This window comes from Rhamphochromis longiceps, linkage group LG15 (assembly GCF_057381845.1).
Source record: "Rhamphochromis longiceps isolate RC_006_pf linkage group LG15, R_longiceps_female_GT1.1, whole genome shotgun sequence".
NCBI classification, from domain to species: Eukaryota; Metazoa; Chordata; class Actinopteri; order Cichliformes; family Cichlidae; genus Rhamphochromis; species Rhamphochromis longiceps.
Genome location: NC_140571.1, coordinates 35,468,551 through 35,495,314, shown reverse-complemented (window position 1 = coordinate 35,495,314; position 26,764 = coordinate 35,468,551). Strand labels below are relative to the sequence as shown.

Below are 26,764 nucleotides of genomic sequence, written 5' to 3'. Positions count from 1 at the left end.
ACACTTTGGACCATGTCTATTCAAACATCAGGCATGCTTTCAGAGCGACACCCCTCCCCCACCTGGCTGGATCTGACCACCTCTGCATGTCCCTCACCCCCACCTACACCCCCCTGCTGAGAAAAACAAAGCCCCAGACAAAGACAATAAAAACCTGGCCTGAAGGAGCCCTTTCTCAACTGCAGGACTGCTTCTCAACAACTGTATGGGATTTATTCTCCAGCCACAACCTCCAGGAGTACACGGACACTGTACTCTCGTACATCAGGAACTGTGTTGACAATGTCACCGTCAACAAAAGGGTCAGGGTGTTTCCAAATCAAAAACCCTGGATGAATAGCGAAGTGCAATCCCTCCTAAAAAGCCGCAACACTGCCTTCAAGTCAGGGGACAGGGCTGCGTATAGGGCGGCCAGGGCAGACCTGAGTAGAGGCATCAGGAAAGCTAAGGCTGCCTATAGGAGGAGGATTGAAGATCACTTTGCTGACAACGACCCCAGAAAAATGTGGCAGGGGATCAATCACATTACCAACTACAGAAGCAATAACCAGGCAACATCTAGGACTGATGCCTCACTGGCTGAGGATCTAAACCGTTTCTTCGCCCGCTTTGAGACGACCAAGCCCTCAGCTGCCACACCACTTCCACCCGCCCCCAGCACTGGCACACTAACACTTAGGGAGCACCAAGTGAGGTGTGTTCTAAGGTCAGTGAATCCCAGGAAGGCGGCAGGTCCTGATGGAATACATGGAAAGGTTCTCAGAGCATGTGCTGACGAACTGACCGGAGTCTTCACTAAAATCTTCAACCTTTCCTTGTCATCAAACACCGTCCCGCCCTGCCTCAAAACCTCCACCATCATCCCCATCGCCAAGAAGACAGCTGTGGCCAGCCCAAATGACTACAGGCCTGTTGCACTTACGCCTGTAGTGATGAAGTGCTTTGAGAGACTGGTCTGTCAGCACATCAGGGCCGGTCTGCCTCCCACTCTGGACCCCCACCAATTTGCCTACAGGACAATTCGTTCCACCGAGGATGCTATCACCATAGCGCTCCACACTGCGCTGAGTCACCTGGAGCACCGAGGAAGCTATGTGAGAATGCTCTTTCTGGACTTCAGCTCAACATTCAATCATATCATCCCGGAGATCCTGGTCCAGAAACTGTCTCACCTGGGACTCTCCACCCCCATCTGCCTCTGGATCAAGGACTTCCTGACAAATAGACCACAGTCTGTCAGACTCGGCCCCCACCGGTCCAGCACCATCACACTCAGCACCGGGTCTCCACAAGGATGTGTTTTGAGTCCCCTCCTGTTTACGCTCTACACATCCGACTGCTCCCCTACCCATCTCTCAAACACCATCATAAAGTTCGCGGATGACACCACAGTGGTTGGACTCATCTCAAGGGGGGATGAGTCGGACTACAGAGATGAGGTCAACAGACTGACTGAGTGGTGTTCAGTTAACAACCTCCAACTGAACACCACGAAAACTAAAGAACTTATCTTGGACTTCAGGAAGGGCAGAGCAGACCCGGCCCCACTTTACATTCACGGGAGCTGTGTGGAGAGGGTACACTCCATGAGGTTTCTGGGCGTGCAGATATCTGATGACCTCTCCTGGACTGCAAATACTACAGCGGTGGTTAAAAAGGCCCAGCAGCGTCTCCACTTTCTGAGAGTGCTCAGGAGGAACAACCTGGAGGAGAGGCTGCTGGTGACATTTTACAGAGCCACCATAGAGAGCATCCTAACGTACGGCATAACAACATGGTATGCAGGGTGCTCAGCTGCAGACAGGAAAGTACTGCAGAGGGTCATCAACACAGCCCAGAAGATCACTGGCTGCTCTCTGCCCAGCCTGGAGGTCACTGCAAACTCTCGGTACCTCAGCAGAGCTGGCAATATCATCAAGGACCACTCTCACCCCAGCAACCAACTGTTTGAACTATTACCGTCAGGCCGACGGTACAGGTCACATAAAACCAGGACAAACAGATTCAGGGATAGCTTCTTTCCCAGAGCTATCACCGTAGTAAATAAGCACAAAAACAATTGAACCTATTCCATACCGTCACTGTCATTATATTATGCTGCTATTCATACTGTCATTATATTAATGCTGCTATCCTGTATATATTGTACATACTATTGTTTGAGTACTTACGATTGTTTTTTTTGTACTTTTTATATTTTACATTTATATTTATTATTGAAACTTGCACCAAGGGAGTGGCACTCCAATTTCGTTGTACTCTGTACAATGACAATAAAGGCTATTCTATTCTATTCTATTCTATTAAGGTAACGTTTCACCTGAAACAAAAACAGTTCCCTCTTGAGGCTCTCATGGACTCAGGAGCGGCTGAAAACTTCATCGACCTGAATCTAGCTTCTCAACTCCACATTTCGCTAACCCCAATTAACCATTTATTCCTGTCACTTGGTAGACGGACACCGTCTCCAACCCTACCCCATTCAGTTCCAGACCCAACCAGTTCGCATGTCCATCGGGGACCACTAGGAGTAGATCCAGTTTCTCGTGGTCTCTGCTGCATCCTCTCCTCTCATCCTGAGCTAACGTTTCTGATAGGGGACCCCGATTCACCGCTAGTTTGTGGAAGGTCTTCTGCAGTCTGATTGGGGCCTCTTCCAGTCTCAGGTCTGGCTACCACCCTTAGTCTAATGGGCAGGCGGAAGGGGCCGCCCAACAACTGGGACGCTTTTTGAGATGATTCATCTCCACCCAACTGTCTCTTTGGCCCAGCTGTTGTAGACAGAGCTGTCTCACAACCTCTACATCTTTTTCTCTACCGGTCTCTCTCCCTTCGAAATTTATCATGGCTTTCACCCTCCTATCTTTGATCACCAGGAGGCAGAGGTTTAAGTACCTGCAGCCCAGCGGTTGGTCTGTCGATGTCGACTGGCCTGGATCGAGGCATGGGCTGCTATTTCTTGATGCAATGCTCAATACACCAAACAACATCGCTGCCGACACCGGCCAGGCCATTCATTTCAACCAGGGTACTGGGTCTGGCTCTCCACGAGACACCTGAAACTCCGTACTGAAGCCAAGAAGCTCACTCGCAGGTTTATTGGCCCGTATTAAATCACGGCAGAATCAATCCGGTCACTTATTGTTTACGTCTCCCACCCACAATGAAGGTCCACCCTGTTTTCCATGTGTCGCAGCTTAAGAAACGCATTACCTCTCCACTGGCACGACCCTCTCCACAGTGTTGCCAACTCCTCAGTAAGGAAAATCGCTATTGGTTGTCCTAAAAGTCGCTAGAAGTCGCTAAATGACGTCATCGCCTAATTTGCATAATTGGTCATGCTAATCTAATTGTAACCTATGTTGTTGGAGAGAGAAATAACATCGTGGAAGAGACATAAAGTGAGTAAAAAATGTCCTAAATGCATTTAGAGTTTATTTAGAACTACAAATTAAATTTCTTTTAGCAATTGTTGTTTTTTTTAATGTCACAATTCCAACCCTGCTCCTTTACCCGGGCTTGGACTGGCAAAAGTGACCCGAAATAGGCACTCTGGTGGAGTTACTTTGTGTGTGTGTTTATAAAAATGTGTGTGCAGTCTCCATCGCACTGCACTCTGTCCTCTCACACCTGGACAACAACACCTACGCCAGAATGCTGTTTATAGACTTCAGTTCAGCATTCAATACAATCCACCCCTCACAACTCATCAGGAAACTGACAGACCTGGGCATCAGTTCCCTCATCTGCAAATGGTTACTGGACTTCCTGACCAACCGCCCCCAACATGTCCGGCTGGATAACCGCTGCTCATCTGCAATCACGATGAACACCGGTGTACCACAAGGCTGTGTGATGAGCCCTTTCCTCTACTCCCTCTTCACCCACGACTGCAGACCTGCTGATGGTTCCAACACCATCATTAAGTTTGCAGATGACACCACAGTGATTGGCCTCATCAGTGACAACGATGAGGCCGCCTACAGGGAGGAGGTGGATCGTCTGGCTGAGTGGTGCGACAGAAACAACCTGCTGCTTAACACCGAGAAGACCAAGGAGCTCATCGTGGACTACAGGAGGAATGCTGACCCACATCCACCCATCCACATTAAGGGGACGGCTGTGGAGCGTGTGAGCAGCTTCAAGTTCCTGGGAGTCCACATCTCCGAGGATCTCACCTAGACGACCAACTGCTCCAAGCTGGTCAAGAAGGCTCACCAGCGCCTCTTCTTCTTGAGAACTCTGAGGAAGAACCACCTGTCCTCAGACATCCTGGTGAACTTCTATTGTTGCACCATCGAGAGCATCCTGACCAACTGTATAACAGTCTGGTATGGGAACTGCTCTGCCTCGGACCGGAAGGCGTTGCAGAGGGTCGTGAAAACTGCCCAGCGCATCGCCGGAGCACCACTTCCTGCCATAAAAGACATCTACAGGAAGCGGTGTCTGAAAAGGGCTGGGAAAATCATCAAAGACCCCAGTCACCCATCACATGGACTCTTCACCCTCCTGCCCTCTGGGAGGCGCCACAGGAGCCTCCGGACTAAGACCACCAGGTACCGGAACAGCTTCTTCCCCACAGCTGTCAGACTCCTGAACTCTGCCTCCTGACATCTGACCCACGTTAAACTCATGGACTGAACATACACACACCCACAATGGACAACTGTACCCTCAAACACACAATGATAACATGGACTGAACCACCACTCACAACCACTAGCACTTTATATAGCCTCTGTAGAAACTATCTACACCCTCACTTATTTTAACTGCACTACTGTATAGCTCTGTGTAATTAATCGTTCTGTACATTCGATAATTTTTAATCCTACAACTGTTTACAACTTGCATAGTTCCCATTTCTGTATAGCTGTGTATCTCAGATTCTGTAAAGTTATTTATTTCATATTCTGTATAGTTTTTCATATTTATATCCTGTTCATAGCCTGTACATAGCTTGTACTCACTACAGCCTGTACATACTTATAGTTATAGAATATTCACAACATACTTCATACCGTGTACATTATAACATACCATAATAGACCCATTTCTGTAATATACTCACATATCTATATTATTGCTAATATATATTGTAATATATCTATATCACTAAAGCACTTCTGGATGGATGCAAACTGCATTTCGTTGCCCTGTACCTGTGCATGTGCAATGACAATAAAGTTGAATTCTATTCTTTTCTAAGTAGTTTTAAACCTTGTGATCCACAAAACAGCATAAGAGTAAAAGAGTAAAAGAAGAACTGACTGCATTACAGCACCCGCTGCTTGTTGAGAGTAAAAGCGATACGCACTTTCACGTCTTTTTTTAGCGACTTTTTTTTAGAAGAAAAGTCACTAAGGGGTCTGAAAACTCGCTAAATATAGCGACAAAGTCGCTAAGTTGGCAACACTGCCTCTCCAGTGCTGTTAACTTGCAATTTCTCAGGCTGGTGACTCAGATGAATTTATCCTCACCATCAAAAGTGACTCTTGGTCTTCCTTTCCTGGGGCGATCCTAATGTTAGCCAGTTTCGTTATAGCGCATGATGGTTTTTGCGACTGCACGTCGGGACACATTGAAAGTTTTAGCAATTTTCTGGATGGACTGACCTTCAATAAGGACAGATCATTAGAAAGAATGAATATGATTTATTGATTAACAAAATACAGATAAATGTTTGGCAGTTAAACTCTGTTGGCCCGTCCTGTCAGAACAGAACCCCAGCTGTGAAGGGGATTAGAGCAGGACCCCCTGGAGTCTAGACACTGGTGCTGGAGATGAGATGTAGGTGGTTTGAATGGAGTGATGAGAGTTAATTCCATATATCTTGTTTCATATATTTGATACCTTCAGTATGTGTCTACAATGTAGAAATTGGTAAAAATAAGGACAAACCATTAAATGAAGGTGTTTCCAAACTTTTGACTAGTAGTGTATATATATAAATATCTAGAGATATAAATATATCGTAACTTTAAAAATTGTGAATCAAGTCCTGTTGGAGTAACAAAATTGCTAAGCAGTGCCAGATTTCTGAAAATGAGGAGGAGCTAGTGGATCCCGGGTTTTTGCTAGCTGTTTTATCTTCTCACCCCACATAGCATGTAGCAATAGTGCCCAATGCAATGGGTACACATATGGAGGTAGGGTATGACTGAAGGCTCTGTAATAGGCACGTAGAGTCCTCATGGTAAAGCCAATAAACCAATTGCACGCCCAAGGTAAAACAAGCAGAGCTGATGGAATGGGGTATGTCTTCCATTTCAGTTGCATGGTGTTCATAGCTGATGTGTCGTGCTTTTCATCCATTGACGGATGACGATGAATGGACGGACCGCCCATTCATCCATCTTGCCATCCATCCCTCCCTCCCTCATGGGTCTGGGTTGCATGTTAATTTTTCAAATCTGATGATCTTGTTTTGTTATTTTAAAATGATATGAGTTCCTATTGCTTTGAACAAAATTCAAATAATAGATTTGAATGAGGTGTGTGAATCATTGCAAGGACTGCAAATTGGGGTAACAAGATTCTCAAACACTTTACAGTTAATCAGTGTTGTGTTGTTACCATGTGTTAGTAGTCAGTTCTGTGTCTTTATATTTCTGTTGACAGGGAGAACAGACGGCATTACATAGAGCAGCAGTGGTGGGAAACAGTGACATTATCAATGCTCTGATCCAGGAAAGCTGCGCACTGGACAGACAGGACAAGGTATGATCATTTAGTATAATTTCAGATTCATATTTAATAAACTCCTTTCTGTGAACCTCTTTACAACTGGACTTTTTTGCTTTTGGTTTTTCTATAGAACTACACATCAAGTCATAAACTTAAATGGTCACAATTTGGAGACTGAATAAACAAATATACAGTGGCTTTGTTCTGTGCATAAATATTTTCAAATATTTATATATTTTTTAACCTGTTCTGTAGTCATGAGTTTAGTATTTTAATATCAACAAGCTGCAAAGCAGTATTTAAAAAAGTTGACTGTCTTCATATTTACTGTTAAATTACTTTTTTGCTTCCTACTTTCAGACTTTTTAGTTTCCGTTTAGTACATTTTGTATAATTGTGTGGATGCCTTAATAGGCATCCACACTATTGAGTTCCTGTTTCTCTTTATTCTTTATTATTCCGGGTGTTTCCGTACACTTTTCGCCGTGGATCTACTTCCACAATTTTTGTGCTATTTTCACCGTTCAAACTCTAAACTGTTCTGCTCTTTCTGCTTATGCCGGCTATGACTTTTGGTGTTTATTACTATTATACTTTTTAAAATATTACACTTTTTTCCTTTAATTTGTCCCATTGAAATGAATGGGAAACTTCCACAATTCTGCTAAAACTTTCTTGTCTTTGAAACTTAACTACTACCTCATACTTTCACCTAGAAACTCCATTCAAACTTTAAAACGTTCTCAAATGATTGGGCTATTCCTGTGTGATTCAGCTTTTTCAGATCTTCTACCGTTTTCATCTTATCTCTCTTTAAGTCTTCAGTTGCAAAATTGTGATTTTTCAGAAAATACATGCGTTGCTATGGTTGCTATGCAATTAACTCAGAGGGGACAGTGAAACTGTTTGAATTTTCTCTTCATGTCCAAACAACTTCTTGCTACTCGCTCAATTTCCACTCAAGCTGCACAAATTATACATCGAAACGTAGGTATTTTTGCTGGCTTTCAGAAAATGTCCCTATCATTGTTGTGGGACTCATAGATATTTTGCAAATCTCCTCAGAGTAACACAAAGTGTGAAAACTCTCCATATAAACTCAATGGAGAGTTTGTTCAAAATCACCGCTGGATTTCTGTAATGAGAGGCATTTTCAAATTGTCATATCTCCTTAACGAAGCGAAGTTAAGACATAAGGCTTGTCCCTGTATATCTTCAGACACTCCTGATGCTCACAATTCAAGAATTATTTTCTCACCTATTACCGTTCTGAGATGAGTTAGACTTGATTGAGGGGTGGAAATTTGTCCCTCGCTCAGATTTCATCAGATTTCAAATTCTGGAAATGAGGCACTTTTTTCTCTCATCATATCTTTTCGATGGATTTCCACAGAGCCCTGAAAATTTCCATGACTGTTCACCAAAGCCTGCTGTTTCTTACGGTGAAAGAATGAGTTTGATGCTCCATATAGATTTAGAGTTACCAAAGGTTGTTTGAGAGCAAGTCAAGGCAGTTTTTGCTTCGCCTCTACACAGTTACAGTGTATTACAAGTCATATATCTTTAATAATTTATATTTTATCTCTGAATTAAGAAGACCTGAAGATTCCCCCATCTCTTCTGAACAAAACGATGTCTGAATGACCGTTCTAGCCTCTACGGTTAGGAAATTATGGCCATTTGTTCGAGGGGAATCCTGAATGTCAGAAATACACTGAAGAAAACTCACACCTCTCTCTGTGTCTGTGTGTGTAAGGGCTGACTACAGCAGGTGCAGCTAATTTAACTGACCTACATATACCAAGCCCAGACTCTCAACAGCTCCTGTTCCCTTTACTGTCTGTGTATGTGTGTCTGTGTATCAATATTTCTCCTATGTTTAGGTATTACTCCTCAATCATAGTATTTCTGCTAAAGCAAAGTACTTCTACTACATCTTAGTACTTGTGCCAAATCATAGTATTTGTACTAAATCATAGTACTTGTGCCAAATCATAGTATTTGTTGCACATCATAGTATTGGAACCAAAACATAGTATTTGTCCCAAAGCATCGTATTTGTATGGAGAAATAGTATTTCTTCTAAATCACAGTATTTCAATCAAATCTCAGTAGTTGTGTTAAAATGCAGTATTATTGCCAAATCATAGTATTTGTACCCAATCATAGTATTTTTGCCATGTCATCGTATTTGTGCCGAATCATGTTATTTTTGCCAAATCGTGGTATTTGTGCCCAATTAATAATTCTGTTATGTTATAGTATTACTACTAAGTCGTAGAATATCTGTTATGTTATAGTGTATCTGCGGAATATAGTATGTGTGCCAAATCGTAGTATTTATACCAAATCACAGTATTTGTGCTAAAACATAGTATTTCTGCCATATTGTGGTATTTGTGCAAGAACATTGAACTGTTATGTTATAGTATTACTACTAAGTCATAGTATTTCTGCGTTGTTGTAGTATTTGTGCTAAAACGTAGTATCTCTGCCAAGTCATAGAATTACTCCTATTTCATACTATTTAAGCGAAATTACAGTGTTTCTGCAAAAACATTGCATTTCTGCTAAATCATAGTATTTCTATAATCTTATAGTACTTGTACTCAATTATAGTATTTGTACCAAAACATAGTATTACTGGTAAAACATAGTATTCCTGCCAAATCATAGTATTTGTACTGAAACATAGTACTTCTGCCCCATCATAGTATTTGTACTAAATCATAGTACTTGTGCCAAATCATAGTATTTGTGCCAAAGCATCGTATTGTATGGAGTCATAGTATTTCTTCTAAATCATAGTATTTCAATCAAATCTCAGTAGTTGTTGTTAAAACGCAGTATTATTGCAAAATCATAGTATTTGTACCCATTCATAGTATTTCTGCTAAATCATAGCATTTGTGCCAAATCATGGTATTTGTGCAAAAACATAGTATGTCTGCAAAACCATAGTTTATCCCTTATGTTATAGTATTACTACTAAGGCATAGTATTTCTGCTAAATCATAGTATTTGTACTAAATCATAGTACTTGTGCCAAATCATAGTATTTGTTGCACATCATAGTATTTCTGCCAAAACATAGTATTTGTCCCAAAGCATCGTATTTGTATGGAGTAATAGTATTTGTTCTAAATCATAGTATTTCAATCAAATCTCAGTAGTTGTGTTAAAATGCAGTATTATTGCCAAATCATAGTAGTTGTACCCAATCATAGTATTTTTGCCAAATCGTGGTATTTGTGCCCAATTAATAATTCTGTTATGTTATAGTATTACTACTAAGGCATAGTATTTATGCCAAATCATAGTATTTATGCCAAATTACAGTATTTCTGCTAAAACGCAGAAATACTACCTTTTAGCAGGAATTTCTACCAAAAGATAGTACTTCTGCTAAATCAAGAGTATTTCTGCCAAATCAGAGTATTTCTGCCAAATCATAGTATTTGTACTAAATCATAGTACTTGTGCCAAATCATAGTATTTGTTGCACATCATAGTATTGGAACCAAAACATAGTATTTGTCCCAAAGCATCGTATTTGTATGGAGTAATAGTATTTCTTCAAAATCATAGTATTTCAATCAAATCTCAGTACTTGTGTTAAAATGCAGTATTATTGCCAAATCATAGTATTTGTACCCAATCATAGTATTTTTGCCAAATTGTGGTATTTGTGCCCAATTAATAATTCTGTTATGTTATAGTATTACTACTAAGTCGTAGAATATCTGTTATGTTATAGTGTATCTGCGGAATATAGTATGTGTGCCAAATCGTAGTATTTATACCAAATCACAGTATTTCTGCCAAATCAGAGTATTTCTGCCAAATCATAGTATTTGTACTAAATCATAGTACTTGTGCCAAATCATAGTATTTGTTGCACATCATAGTATTGGAACCAAAACATAGTATTTGTGCCAAAGCATCGTATTTGTATGGAGTAATAGTATTTCTTCTAAATCATAGTATTTCAATCAAATCTCAGTAGTTGTGTTAAAATGCAGTATTATTGCCAAATCATAGTAGTTGTACCCAATCATAGTATTTTTGCCATGTCATCGTATTTGTGTCGAATCATGTTATTTTTGCCAAATCGTGGTATTTGTGCCCAATTAATAATTCTGTTATGTTATAGTATTACTACTAAGTCGTAGAATATCTGTTATGTTATAGTGTATCTGCGGAATATAGTATTTGTGCCAAATCGTAGTATTTATACCAAATCACAGTATTTGTGCTAAAACATAGTATTTCTGCCATATTGTGGCATTTGTGCAAGAACATTGAACTGTTATGTTATAGTATTACTACTAAGTCATAGTATTTCTGCGTTGTTATAGTATTTGTGCTAAAACGTATTATCTCTGCCAAGTCATAGAATTACTGCAATTTCATAGTTTTTTTTAGGAAATCTGTTATGTTATAGTATTACTACTAAGTCATAATATTTCTGCCAAATCATAGTATTTGTGCCAAAGCATCGTATTTGTATGGAGTCATAGTATTTCAATCAAATCTCAGTAGTTGTTGTGAAAACGCAGTATTATTGCCAAATCATAGTATTTGTACCCAATCTTAGTATTTCTGCTAAATCATAGCATTTGTTCCAAATCATGGTATTTGTGCAAAAACATAGTATGTCTGCAAAACCATAGTATATCTCTTATGTTATAGTATTACTACTAAGGCATAGTATTTCTGCCAAATCATAGTATTTGTACTAAATCATAGTACTTGTGCCAAATCATAGTATTTGTTGCACATCATAGTATTGGAACCAAAACATAGTATTTGTCCCAAAGCATCGTATTTGTATGGAGTAATAGTATTTCTTCAAAATCATAGTATTTCAATCAAATCTCAGTACTTGTGTTAAAATGCAGTATTATTGCCAAATCATAGTATTTGTACCCAATCATAGTATTTTTGCCAAATTGTGGTATTTGTGCCCAATTAATAATTCTGTTATGTTATAGTATTACTACTAAGTCGTAGAATATCTGTTATGTTATAGTGTATCTGCGGAATATAGTATGTGTGCCAAATCGTAGTATTTATACCAAATCACAGTATTTATGCTAAAACATAGTATTTCTGCCATATTATGGTATTTGTGCAAGAACATTGAACTGTTATGTTATAGTATTACTACTAAGTCATAGTATTTCTGCCAAATCATAGTATTTGTGTGAATTTGTATACTGTAATATCACTGTAGTATGTAGTGGCTAAGTAGGGGCTGTTTACAGTGTAAATAGCTCATCTCTTGTGTTGGAGTGCCTCTTGTGGCGCCTTTTGGGTAGTGCCTTAATAAACGTGAACCCTGTAAGAATTGGTATCAGACTGATTTGTAGTGGAGGAATTTGTTGCCAGTTTTCTTAATCATAGAAACCACACCATATCACCTCTCCACATCCTCCTACTGTATGCCATGCCTCCCTGTACCATCCATCTGACCGCCAATAAACTCCACCTGTGGTAATCTAATCCCTGGATGTCAGCCTCTCCTTCTGACCGAGGATAGTTACTATTGCAGCACCACCCAGCATTAAACTGACGTACACCATTCTGTACAATAGTATTTGTGCTAAAAAGTAGTATTTCTGCCAAATCATAGTATTACTGCTATTTCATACTATTTAAGCGAAATTACAGTGTTTCTGCAAAAACATGTTTGAGGGGTGGAAATCTGTCCTCCTCTCATTTTTCAAACTCCGAAAATTAAGCCATTTCTTCTCTCGTCATGTCTCCGCGACGGAGATACAAAGAGCTATGTAAATCGCAGTCAAAGTACACCAAAGTCCGCTGATTCACCCAGTGCAAGAATTATGCTTCTATCCCACCTAGTTTTTGAGTACAAATTTATACACTATCACAGACCGGTAATTCATATTGATAATTTATTACAATTCTGCAAAGTTTTATGATTTTACCAGCTTTTCTAATATGGACCTCAGATTCTTGTTAACAGTCTATGGCAGAAACACATAAAAGTACACAGCCTGATGAAGCAGACAGAAGCAGTACCTCTGATTGGTTCAGAATTTTCACCTCTTATCAGCACAAATCTCAGCCTTTTCTGCTGTTTTCATTAAAATTGTAAGCTTTTCCACCTTTTTTCAGTTACGTGAGAACCAGTTTGGCTCAATGAGTAGCTGAAAAATATCAGCCTCTTCTTCTGTTTTAGCAGGATTTCAGAGTTCAGCTTTTTCACTTGTTTTAAGCACAAATTTCAGTTTCATTACCTCATTTCACAACAAAGTTCTTCCTCTTCACCTCTTTTCTGCTAATTTGAGCTTCTGCTCCACAGTGCACATTGTCCCTCTCATCATATCTTTGCTTGTGACCAGAACTCATTTGGCTCAGAGGGTAGGGCATCTGCAGTGAGACCTGGTGGCAGAGGTTTGAATCCTACCTGTGACAGTTGCTACACATGTTCCCTGCTTGCATGCGCTCTGCTTTCTTGTGTGTCACTGCTCTCCAGTGTGTCATTACACATACAGCCATCTTCAGCAAGCACTTCTGCTTCTACACCTCTTTTCAGCTCATCTTTTTGCTTCTTTGCCTCTTTTCAGCAGAAATTCTTCTGATTCACCTCTTTTCTGCCAAATGTTTAGCTTTTTCACCTCTTATCAGCACAATTCTAAGCAGCTTCTGCTAATTTCACCACAATTGTCACTCTCTCCACCTCTGCTTTGTGTGAATGAGTTTGGTGCAGTGAGGTGAATCGCTGCCTTTAGACCAGAAGGGCCAGGTTCAAATCCTGCTCAGGGCAATGTTTTTTGTTTTTTTTTTTCAACTTTTTCAGCTTTTTTCAGCAGACATCTTCAGCGTTAAGGCATCCACACAGCATTTTCGCAGGAAATGCAAATTTTTCTAGTGTATAATTGCAATTCACAACAACAGTCACCTTGAGATGTTTTATATAAGGTTAGAGACAAAATTCCAGAAATCTGAAAATTCCCCCACAAAGCAAGTTTTAACAATGGTGGACACAACCAAAATGGGTTTTGGCAGAAGAGACCTCCAATATCAGCCACTTCTTTTATCTACTGCTGGTACATGCTGTCCAGGGGCCTGTCCTTCCATGATGGTTCCTCTTCTTGCCCCTTTTCTTTCTTGTGTTTCTGCTGCCTGAGATAGTCAATATGCACGTTATCTGTTGTGTTCATCTTTCTGATGTACTCTTTCTAATGGATTTGTGTTGTTTCATTCTGGATAGTGGTTCTGAAAATCTTCTTTCTTTCCATTTAGCATACAGTCTAATGGTGCTGGACTTGGGTTGAAACTAGTGGTGCAACTGATGAAAAGTCTCACGGTTCGGATCGGATCACGTTTTTTTCCTCACAGATCGGATCAATTTTCGGATCAGCAGAAAAAAAAGAAGACTTATTTAAGTATTTTTTGCCTATTAAAAAACATTCAACTCAAGAATCATTCCACGCAATTATATAAAAACAAATTAAGATGCAATATAGGGCAGTACAGGGCTTTCTATCTACCACTCCGCTGTGATATAATGAGCGGTCATGGTCACGTAGCTTTCCGTTGCCCTGGAGATCCACCCATTTGTATTTTGGGCAACAGAAGATGCCTGGGACAGTTCAGCCATAACTTTAAACTTTTCCTGCTCATACATGCTTGGACTGATCTTGTCACTGAAGTGGACGCGCAACGGAATGTCATAGCGTGGCTCAAGCACGTTCATCATAGTGTAGCGTAAATAGCGTAAATCTCGTTAAAATGACATTAATGCCATAACTGCATTGACGCGGCAAATCTCCGTTAACTAGTTACCGCGGATCTTCCTGTGCGTGGGGCTGCACGGCGTCAATGCGTTAACTAACACGTTGACTAGTTTAAACCCTTGTTTTGCACAACAGAGTACAGCCTACCGTCTGCAGCTAAACACCCCAATAGCTTTTGTAATAGCTTTAGCCTGGTCAGATTGGGCAGCAAAGGGCTGCTTAAATACAGCAAACTCCTCTGCTCCTCCACTTGGACCGCTAGCGCTGGCCATAGCTATCGCTGGCGGCCATAGCTATCGCTGGCGGCCATAGCTATCGCTGGCGGCCATAGCTATCGCTGGCCATAGCTATCGCTGGCCATAGCTATCGCTTGACAGACTGACCACGCGCACCATACACATATTTTTTTCTTCTTTTTCGAATCTTCGGATCACGTGCGTGCCGAACCGTGGAGTGAGATCGGTTTGGATTACGGATCAACCGTGATCCGTTGCACCATTAGTTGAAACCCTCCATGCATGATAAGGAAATTTCTTGTCAGTGGCTTCTATCTCCTTCTTTGGCCACCTTATTAACCCAGCAGCAATGTGCTAGCAGCATGTAGGTGTTGATTGCCTGGATGTTGTTCTTCTCGTTCAGCTGACTCCTCTGGACTTGGCTTACTCTGTGCAGGTATTTGGTGGTTGCTGCTTTGTTAGTAGCCTTATGTTAGTAGGTCTACTCTTATATTGTTTAGGGGTGACTGTTGTTGTGATTTGGTACTGCATAACTAAAATTTAATTGAATAAAATTGAAACTTGATAAAATTAAGCTTCTCTTCAGTTTGAGTTGACAGAGTTGTAAACATCAATCTGTTTGTTGTTCATTTGCCTTTTTGTCTTCTGTCAGGATGGCAATACTGCTCTCCATGAGGTGTCCTGGCATGGCTTCACTCAATCTGTGAAATTGCTGGTGAAAGCTGGAGCCAATGTTTATACCAAAAACAAGGTGAACCTAGACTTAACCTGAGATCAGAGCACTGAATACATTAGCTGAAAGTTCTAATCAACATTGTTGTAGTTAACCAAATATAACAAAAATCTTAAAGTGTGAAAGATATGCTTGATCGTTGAAATTAAAAACTAGGCTTTAGGCAATAAAGAAAACTGGGGCTATAATCTATACTTGGAAAAAAAATAGATTAAGACATTTTCTACTAAAGACGCTGGTAAAAAATGTGTTTAGTTTTTGTCTGTGTTATTTAAAATTTTGTCAATACAGCCAGTCTGTGAATGCTTGAGGACTGTGAGTCAGTTTTTATACTGTAATACTTCTTCCTGAAAAAGACGATATAAATATATGGTATATGTCACTGCAACAAAAGTATCTCCAGGGAACACCAGTAAATGTCATACTCTCTCTGCTCCTGTTTGCAGGCAGGAAATACACCTCTCCACCTTGCATGTCAGAATGGTCATGCTCAGAGCACCAAGGTTCTGTTATTGGGTGGATCCAGACCTGACAGCAAAAATCATGTAAGTTATGTGCATTTGCAAGTGTCTGGTAGTTGTTCCTGTTCAGAGATTAAATTTGGCAGGCTATGGAACCCTAATATCCACTCTGGCAGTGAAGTGTGAGAAAAAGATAGTTTGTCAGGTGTTTGGTGTTCTTAATTTGTATGCAGATCTTGTACTGTCAGGGTTTCTGGTTCGTTGACCCAGTGTTTTCACTTTGTACTTTGAGACTGTTTTTTTTCCATTTGAGTCCTGTTTTATTGTGTTAGCCTCTGTCTTTGGCTACGTGCACATTGCAGACGAAAGCGCATCAAATTCGACTTTTCTGATCCTATGCGACCAATATCTGATCATGGTATGACAGTGTGAACAGCACAAATCCGATATTTTCAAATCCGACCCAGGTCACTTTCGTGTGTGGTACTGAATCCGATACATATCTGATGTTTTAGAAAGCGACTGCTGTTTGAATGGTCATGTCGCATTAAATTCGTCTTTTACGTCACTGACACAAGACAGACGCCAATTATCAGCGCGCGAAAAAGCGCCCGAGAACGCTTCCTGGCCATCCAGTGAAACTGTTGGGAAGACAGCGTTGGAGAAACGTGAACATTTTATTTGTACTGTACAATCTGCAGACTCTAACAGAAATCTGCAGCTATCCTTTGAAGCACCACTCCTCTCTAAAACAGCAATAAGGATAATTATTAGGCCATATATAAATAACAAAATAACTTTATAACTTAAAGCAAAATTGGGAAATGTAAAGTCTGAAACAAGTCTTTATATTAAGGGCCATCAGTCAAACAATACTGTTTGGTCTGGGTCTAAACAGAGGCGTTGTGTGTGACGTCTTCTTTTGCGCATGCGGGCCGCTTTGAGGGTTCACACTAGAGTGCGTTTGCTGTCACATTTTATTTGTAGTGTGAACGAGCAGACAAAAAAAATGGATTTGATCAAAAAATCGGAATTGAGCATTAAGACCTGCAGTGTGAACGTAGCCTTAGTGCATTATGTTTGGTGCTACTTCCCATGTGTCATTAGTTCGATTTAGTTCAGCTGTGTACTCTCCTGTCTCTTATCATCATCATCAACTTGTGTATTTAAGCCCTAAATTTCCCTAAGTTCCTTGTCTTGTCATCATCAGTTGTGTGTTGTCAGGTAAGTTCAGTTCAATTCTGCCAGCCAGTCATTCAGTCAGTCGTCTCATATTCTGTTTATCCTGTCTTCACAATAAACACCGTCCACAGCCTTCATAAGCCTGCAAGTCCTGTTTTTGGGTCCTCTCTCCTCCCTCTCTCCACACACCGACGTGACATGTACTTAATCACTGTGTTCTGCTGAACCTCCAAAGCTCAATGCTCATCATCGCAAAATGCACTTTATTTGTGTGACTTTACTTGTTGTCGTTTTTCTTCATTATTAACACATCAGCAGATATAGTAAACTATAAAAAAGTATAGTGGAAAAATTTTCCAATCTTCATGTATTAATATTTATTGATATAACTTTCATGCAAATAAATGGTACTGATTTTAAAATCCTAGCAAAGTTCACACTCTGTGTTGTAAGCATCCAAGTGCACCATAATTATAGAATAGTAAAATAATAATAAAACAATCACTACTGCTGATTATTATTTTGAGTTTGAATTTAAAAAATATAAACTTGAAAGAAAAATATATACGACCTCTTTTGTTCTTAAAGATCTGATCTTTTTCAGTTAGTGCATTTGTTAGGTACAGAGAAGGCAAGAATTGTCACAACAGCAGGGCCAGAGTTGATTCATTTATTGCATGGTAATGCCTTTAATGACTCATAGATGCCTTAAGTTAATCTTAATGTGTTAATGTGTTATATTATTATTTATAATAGGATTATATTTGTGTGTGTGCTGCGTGCCCTACATACTGTGCTCTGTGTTATATTATTATTCATAATATACTATTTGTAATATTGTTATATATTTCCAAACCTTGATTGTTTGAGCTTCAAAAACAAATGAACTTGTTTTTTCTTCTTTTAAAAAAAAAGTTGAATACTGTCAGCAACATTCAAGTGCTGGACAGCATCGATAACGTGGTCCCCCACACAGAGTCCTAGGCTATGTGTGGTATCTGCTTTGAGAGTGAAGGTAGTAAATCTCTTACACTGTGTTTGGGGAGATTTACTACCTTGACCTGAGGAATGTGAATGCTGTAAAATTATTTACCAGTGATTATTTCTTGCAGGCAGGTGATACCTGTCTACATGTGGCGGCCCGCTACAATCATCTGGCTGTGATTCGTATCTTGCTGGGAGCATATTGCTCTGTGTCAGAGAAGAATTTGGTGAGTTGTGGACTGACTGGGGCATTTTTCTGGTAAAAGCTACTTGATGAAAAATTAATTGGAACTTTTTTCCTGTAATGTGAAAAAAATCACGTTTGAATTATAGAAGTTTTTTTAGTAGCTCTTTCTATCCACTATAATCAAGTGCTTGTTTTTCTGATAGTTGGAGTTCTCTTTGTAATATCATAGGGTCTTTACCATATAATAAAAAGTGCCTTGACTTTATAGTTGGTGCTGTATACATGCACTCAACAGAAAGAACAAGTTTATTCCTGTATTTGACATAAAGTGTGTTAATATTTTTATTCTAAGCCCCACTTATTGCAGACACGCAAACCTAGGAATACAACCTGACCAGTCAGGCATAATTTGGTTCCTAAGTGCTGATGATTACTTTTAATACAGTTTCTTATTAACCTAGTGAAGTTTTTCATGACAAACTTAAATCATTTATGAATGCACTACAAGTGACTATTTTGGCTGGCGTCAGAGGGCCTCGGACTCTGGTGATGTGGAAACCTCGGACGCAGGTTCTGGTTGCTTGAGGCCAACAAGTACTGATTTTTGGGGGTTGAATTCTGCTGATGCAGGACTCGCTGATTCAGGCTCAAATTCAGGTGCTGGTGGGGGCTGCCTGGCAGCCTTGGGTTCTGATGCGGGCTCAGATAATGGGTGTCCTTCAGGCTCTAGCACCGCAAGCTGTGTGCCCTGTGCAACCCCAGCATCAGGAATACAGGCAAGAGGTCACAGCACTGCCGTCTGGTCCTGGTTTGCCCGAGCCAAAGGTGCTCCACTGGCCGGTCCTGAACCCTAACTCGAACCCTCCGGTGCAGAGCATGATTTGCAATGTGAATGAAGCTCTTGCAGTGGTTCTATAAGGACCAAATGGCTCATAACATCAAGCTAGACACCCCATACACCCGAAGCACCTCCCATAGAATACTCCCACAAAACACATGTAGACTGGTTGAGCAAACTCCCACCCACCCTGAAATATCCTTAAGAGGCTAGGTCCAGTGTTCCGCAGCCCGGACGAAAACCGCATTGTTCCTCCTGTATCTGAGGTTCAACTAACAGATGGACTCTCCTTTCCACCACCCTGGCATAGATTTTCCCCAGGGAGTGTGTTCACGGAGGGTTGGAGGACACCCTCCAGTCCACCTTCTTGAAGATGGAAAACACTACTAGAGGTACGGCCCTAAATCCCCACATGAGTGTCTGACACTGGGACAACAGAGTGTTAGGGTACTCTTAACTGCCGTTTGGTGCATAAGTGCAGACAACAGTTAGGAATAGTTCCCTGACACAAAGGCACAGGGAACAGTCCCTCTCTACCACCGGGAAAAAAACAAACAAACCAACATACAGGCAGCAAGCCAAGGGGATCCCAGGATGCCCACCCTAGCCTGCTGCCTCTCACCAAGGGCAACTCCGGACTGGTTCAAGAGCCCAAGCTGTGCATTGAGTTGAGCCCAACTATATTTAGCCTTATGCAGTAGTTTAGTTTCCTTCCCCACATTCCATGTCCCCAGCGCTAGCATCGGTACCTGGAATTGGTCCACCAGGGTCTCTGCCCTTGGCTGACAACTGGCACACAGTGCCTTCTGTGGGTGCTGGGTCTACAGGAAGGTCGTTCCATGTCCCTTCTTTGGGCTGCTCTCGGCCAGGCTCCATAGGCCAAAGCCTGGTCACCAGGTGCTTGCCCTCGGGTACCCTTCCCAGGCTAGGCTCCATGGCGGGGTCCCAGTAACCCTATCCTGAGAAGGGGTTTAGCTGTTCCCTTGATCTTGTACTGGCAAGGTCTTCTGAATCGCCCTTTGTCTGGTTCCTCACCCTGGACCAATTTTCCATGGGAGACCCTACCAGTAGGCAGCAAAGCCCCCCAACAATATAACCCCTCCTCCATGATAAGGCAGTGATTCATGGAAAGGGAGACACATTTTTCCACATGATTACATATATCATATTAGTTGAACTTGTAAAAATATATAATGAAATTATAACTAGTAGATTAAATGAACCATATAAGGTGGGGATTTGCATGTTAAGGATGAGATTATATACATCATATAAGGTAAGATTAACATGGAGGAGTGAGGATATTATGTTGACTGAGTCATATTAAGATCAAAATTAATAAATGAAGAAGTTAACTGAAATAACCTTTTTATTCAGGTATATAGCTCATAGTTAATAATCAGTATGCTTTTTATGTTCTCTTGTAAATAAAATACTGTTTTATGATTTGTAAATCATAGCATTTTGTTGCTATTTACATTTTACACAGGATCCCAACTTTTTTGGAATTGGATTAGTAATTGCATTGTTTAATAGACCACAATAATAAAGAACTGGCATCTGTTTGAGATCTTCAAGTTAAGGTTAAACTTATATTAACATTACCTAACAGACCTTTTTTATGTCAAACATCATCAAAGAACAATCCTTCTCAAATAAATGCACGGTGCATTTATTTGAGAAGGATTGTTCTTTGATGATTTAGCCTATTTATCCCTTCCAAAGAGCACCTCAAAGAGACACAATTTAAATCCAGGAAGCACTCCTTTCTCCTTTGTTTTTAATATTGATGTATTTGTTTCATATTCATGTGCATGTCTGTGTGTGATGCACACAGGCTGGAGACACTCCGCTACATGTGGCAGCTACACTGAATCATAAGAAGGCGATACGCCTGCTGCTGGAGGCTGGAGCAGACAGTCGCATCAACAACAATGTGAGTGTCTCTGTAGACTCAGGAGAAGCATGTCTTTAATTTTAGCACATTGAAAAACCATAGTAGTTATAAGTGGCACTTTCTGTTGTCTAAAATGTTCACGAGTTTTATAGAAATTTATAAAAAATGTCTTGAGTTGAGGTTGGCCTATGATTTTCTATGAGTTCCTGCTTTAGTCCTCAAGGAATGGCTCAGTTTTTCTAATTTGTGTATTTCTCCAACTATATCCAGCCACTAATATGTCCTTGTTGGATCACATTTTAGTCAGCTCCTCATTATTGTCTTTGTCTGTCACAAGTTAGAATCTCAGGGGACTCAACCTCAAGGTCAGAGGTCAAGTTTTCTGAAAATCTTGTGACTGCCATGAGTTGACAACAAGCCAGCATAGAATTTTGAAATTGAAACCATAGGTATGCCTAACAGGAGGCTGTGGATTAGCACTGGCGAGTGCCAGTATTTTTTTAAAGGCAGACATATTGATAATGATGTCAGATCCATATTAAATATGATAAATTCTAACAGGAATTAACATCTATGACTACATCATTTCTCCTTCCACTCACTTGTCAAAATAACTGAAAAAGGAGTTGTCTTAAGAAATTGTAGTGGGTTGACTTGGGATAGGGTCTCACAATGCATCCACTTCCTCCATCAGCTTGCTGCCAGTCCCTGCTTCTTGCTTTTAACTCAAAGCTGTGCTATTCACCATTTCTTTGTAGAAGCAGCAGGTAGCACCTTGAAAAGCATTTGAGCAATTGACCATCAGTAGCTGGAAATTCTCTAATCGCATTACAAGTCATTATACCTTTTTTGGAGATGTCATTTCATATAATGAAATGTTAAATGGACTGATTCTTATATAGCGCTTTTCTACTCTTCTGGAGCACCCATTCATACAAGCACTTGCAGAAGTGCGTACTAACATTCACACATATTCATACTCCAATGGATCATCGGAGAGCAACTTAGGGTTGACCTGCTTTACCGCCTGAGCTACAGCCACCCCGAAATGTGTGAAGGTTCAGATTGTACATTAAAATATCCCATCAATACTAACAGGTTGCTAAGTTCACAGTGATAGAAAATAAGTTAATAATTTGCTTACCACAAGCCAGGGAAAACATCCGGTCTGCATGGAATGGAGAGGAAACTGTGACCAGCTGAAGGTGGACTCATGTTTTGTCTGTCTTGATTTGTATCTCTGGGTGTCTGCAGGCAGGTCTAACAGCTTTGGACCAGGCCAGAGAACACAACAACCCAGAAGTAGCTCTTCTACTGACTAAAGCACCCCAGGTAAACTCTCACTGTGACCAGTACAGGCAGACATAATTTATAACTATAATAAATAGTTTGATTGTTTTCCACGTATATGAAAATGTGATGTGTGATTTTTCTTTCTCGTGGGCTTTTCTAGGTTTATTTGTCATGTTTAGTAACTATAGCTCATATTTTACCAAATTTCACTGCCCAACATATAAGAAAAAAGAATCAGATCACTTAAACTATATTTAACATACTAACAGCTAAAATTGAATTTTTTTTGAAAAGCCAGTAAAAACTGTACTCATCAATACTTATCAATACAATATATACAATATATAATTCACAAATCATACTTGATGAATTGTGTCTTCTTGTGTTCAGGTGCAAAGTTTTGTGCGTGGCAGGAAAGCAAGGAAGAGGAGAGATGAGCTGAAGGCAGAAGGTCGGGCTCAGTCAGTGCCTAGAAATGCGATGCTACCCTGTAAGGTAAATATACTTAAGTGTCAGTGTAGCTGAAACTTACTGAATGTAGACTTCATCACAAAAATAGGAAAATGTGAACAAAAACTGGAATGAGCAGGAATGTTTTTTATGGAGGAGGGGAGTCAGGGTTGTTTCCACATATCTCTGGCGTTGGCCACACACAGTACTAGCCCTAAGGATTTTTATATTTTTGTGGGGACAATGCCTTTATCATATCCTTTAGCTAGAGTTAGCAAGAGTGCCAACATCATTGTGTGCCAGGAATTAGTTTCTCCTTCTCTCACCTTTTCACTCACCATGTTTTTATACACCACTCTGCATTTAATTAGGAGTTATTATTCATCTCTGGCACACTTCTACAGCATGTCTTTTGTCTTGTCTCCCTCTGCTCACCCCCAGGTGGTCATGACAGATGGCTGCCTGTCGCTGATCCTGGTTCTGCTGGAGGTTTCTTCCTGTTAAAAGGGAGTTTTTCCTTCCCAACTGTCGCCAAAGTGCTTGCTCAAAGACGGATGTCTGATTGTATGGTCTTTACCTTACAATATAAAGCGCCTTGCGGTGACTGTTGTTGTGATTTGGTGCTATAGAAATAAAACTGAATTGACATGAACTGAATTGGCCAAAAGTATGCACTCACCCATCCAAATCACTGAATTCAGGTGTTCCTATCACTTTCATGGCCACAAGTATATACAATTTGACACCAGGGCATGCTTGACTTTTTCTATAAACATTTACGAAAGAATGAGTTGCTCTCAGGACTTTAGTGAATTCCAGTGTGGTACCTTAATAGGATGCCACCTGTGCACAAATCCAGTCGTGAAATGTCCTTGCCACTGAATATTCCACTGAATATAGCAAAGGAAACGATTGGGAACACTGCGATTTTGATAGAATTGTAGACTTGAATTATTGAAAAAAGAAAAGGGAAAAGACAAAAATCCACAATATGTCTCATAATGTCCACTTTAAAATCTTTCATACTGTTTAAATGTTTCTGGAACCTGCTTAGATAAACCTTCCTCTCGTTCTACAGAGTAGTGTATCTGCTGCAGGCGACAGCCAGAGCAGTGACCAAGCTGCCTGCAAACACACTAAGGTAACTGAGTCTAACGCCAGGAGAGGAAAGAACAGGAAGCGGAAAAAAAAGGTAAGACCGTGCATATAAATATGGAATAAACCATGGAATAAAAACCTTTAAAAAAAAAAAAAAAAAAAAAGCGAAAGTAACCAGTAATGAGGGCTAACCTCAGAAGAAACTATCCCAGGTTTGTCCTGGACTTTGTCCAGCTGGTCACAGGAAGAGTCACCTTTTTAGATCCATTTAAAAACCATTTAAAACCACTGAAAAATTGTCCTCTGGAGAAGAGCAGAGAAGGTTGAAACAGTTTAATGAGTTTCTAGACCCAAGAACAGCACAGCAAAAACCAAGCAAACCTGGGGTGTACAGCCCTGGTGTTGCACAAGCAGCAGACAAAGACAGACAATGACAAAGACAAGGCGTAACAGAAAGATATAGAGAGAAGGGATATTTTGGCATCTTTCGGACACATTTATGGTTAGAGGTAATTCCGATTGCAACTTATTTATGGCCAGCAGGATATTTTTGTAGCCAAAATCAATTACTTGTTACTCATGAATTAATAACTTACGACCACATAGTGTTGGTTAACTATTGCAGTTTTATGGTCACTGCAGAGCAATAGGTCATAAGACTTGATGCATAGTGTTAGCATGAACCATTAATCTTCGAGAGGAATTAATCTAACTATAAATCACGATATATCCATTCAACATATATAATATAGAGTATATAACATAAAATATAGATACAACTTAAGTCAGTGACACACGGTGACACAGATGATTTTCCACCCTGTTGCCTAAACACGCAAACAAAAACATCTTACTGCATTATTTACCAGTTTAACAAAATTAATTGGATCACATCAAAAAATACCTGCCTGTCTGCACTCTATATGGATGTCTTCATCTTTCTATCTTTCTCCTTCCTAGCCAATGGATTGTAAAATATTATTACCTACGTAGTTAGTTAAATATCTACTACTACCACAAGATGGCAGTAATGTAAAGGATGGATGCAAACATGCCAGGAGCTTTTTAGTTTATGTCAGTTTTTACATGCTTGTCCTGAAGAAGTGCCACTGATATAACTAAAAAATGTAGATAAGGCACAATGTACACATTGCACAATATAAAAACCAAAAGCTTAACATATTAATTCCCTACAAATGCCGTTGCAGCCATCTTTGTCTGACCCTCTGCACTGCAGAGAGACCAGGCACTGTGGAACCATTCATAAGAAGAAAGGTAAACTGCGTGGAACCGCCCCTTATGTTTCCATCCCTCCACACAACTTCAAAGCCTATCAGCTGTACACGCTGTACCGAGCAAAAGATGGCAAGATAATGCAGGTAAGTGACTATCATTACCATTTTTTCGCCAACACTGAGGGTGCCAGTTTGGCACAAGTAAGGTGCTGTTAAATAACAACCAGGCTAGGTAGACACTGAGAAAAGCAAATAATTATTCTTCAGACAGTAAATGCCAGTATCTTGTATCTAGCTTGGTTACTGGTAATTACTAAAGTAGTTCTAACGGTAGTATTTAACCTCCTAAGACCCTTCCACGACATGCATTTTTAATTTCTCTTTGATATTTGGGCATATTGGGGCCCGATAAATGCAAAAACAAAGAATTACCAGATTTTTTTTACCTTGTTTTTGTTTTTAAGAAAAATGAGAGCCACAAATGAGGATATTCATTTAAAATTTTGATACAACAGTAGCAGTATAATGTCCTCGTAAGTGGATATCAGGCCCATGTAGAGCAAAATTGAGTATTTTGGTCTAAATAACCCAAAATGTGATGTCCACATATGTGGACGGCAGGTCCTAGGAGGTTAAGTCTAGGATCCAGGTACATCACAATATGCTGTGTTTTGCCCCTTGAAATTCTTTACAAAGCATTTACTACAGCCACCTTCAGATGTTGCTTGTTTGTAGGTCTCTGTTGCTTCATTTGTATCCTCAGCAATTAAAAAGCATGTACTGTTAGGTTAGGATGTTGTGACCGAGTTGGCCATTGCAGAATATCAATTTTTTGCTTCCAGAAGCTATTGGTTTGCTTTTGTAGTATGTTTTGGATAGGTTTTCATTCGCACTATGAAGTCTGTGTGATCATTTACACCACATGGCTTAATCTGAGTGGAGAGTATAGTTTTGTACATTTCATCAGCAGCCAGTTTGTTCTTGGCTGTAACTAGTGTTTTGTACCTTGTTGTAAATCCTCTGTATTTACATTCATGGACATGTCTCTGATATCTCCTTGAGTGTGTTCTTGACTTGGCTAGTCAAGTTTCTATTAATCAAGAAAAAAAAGTGATTGTCCATTTTTGTGGGCTTACAGGCTTTTTGTTGCTGCTGAGCTGGCTATTAAATTCCTTCTTTTTAAGAATGTACCATATTGTTGATTTTGCCATTCCATTTTTAATAACTATAGTATGTATTAACATGTTGAAGTTTGTATGGATATATCTTGAAAATATGACCTAGTGTCTCAATGATTTTACCTGTATAAATAAAGATGAAATAAAAAAAATAAAATTCCTAAAGTTTTTTTTTCTATCCTTCAGACAGGTTTAGTTTGTTTTTTAAGACTTCTAACTAAACCACTACATTGGACACTGATGTGCCACCCCATACCCTGCCACCCACTGGTGTTACTATCATGTTACTATGATGTGTTTCATTGTAATTATTGTTATTTAACCCTGTCATGCATGAATTATCACAACCTCAATAAGGATTTTCTTCTTAAATATTTTTATTCTTCCTTTCATACCAACAGATAAATAAAAATACTTAAGAAAAATATCCTGATTAAAGTTGACATAACTTATGGATGAACGGGTTAGTAGTGTGTATTAAATCTTGATAAAATAATTAAGAGACACTTATACCACAGTGACCAGAGCGACTAATGAAA

At 40.0% G+C, this 26,764-nt stretch overlaps 1 protein-coding gene across 4 annotated transcripts in view; it reads left to right on the top strand.

Annotated features, from left to right (window-relative positions):
• Positions 1 to 26,764, top strand: part of ankrd6b (ankyrin repeat domain 6b) — an 84,438-nt gene that overhangs the window by 47,933 nt on the left and 9,741 nt on the right. For all 4 annotated transcript variants that reach the window (XM_085381711.1, XM_085381710.1, XM_085381709.1 and 1 more), the window contains 9 exons: positions 6,622 to 6,720; positions 15,342 to 15,440; positions 15,869 to 15,967; positions 18,178 to 18,276; positions 20,912 to 21,010; positions 22,226 to 22,303; positions 22,655 to 22,759; positions 23,793 to 23,906; positions 25,021 to 25,191. In XM_085381711.1, coding sequence (XP_085237837.1) covers positions 6,622 to 6,720; positions 15,342 to 15,440; positions 15,869 to 15,967; positions 18,178 to 18,276; positions 20,912 to 21,010; positions 22,226 to 22,303; positions 22,655 to 22,759; positions 23,793 to 23,906; positions 25,021 to 25,191 — 963 coding nt within the window. The remainder of the gene's footprint in view (positions 1 to 6,621; positions 6,721 to 15,341; positions 15,441 to 15,868; positions 15,968 to 18,177; positions 18,277 to 20,911; positions 21,011 to 22,225; positions 22,304 to 22,654; positions 22,760 to 23,792; positions 23,907 to 25,020; positions 25,192 to 26,764) is intronic.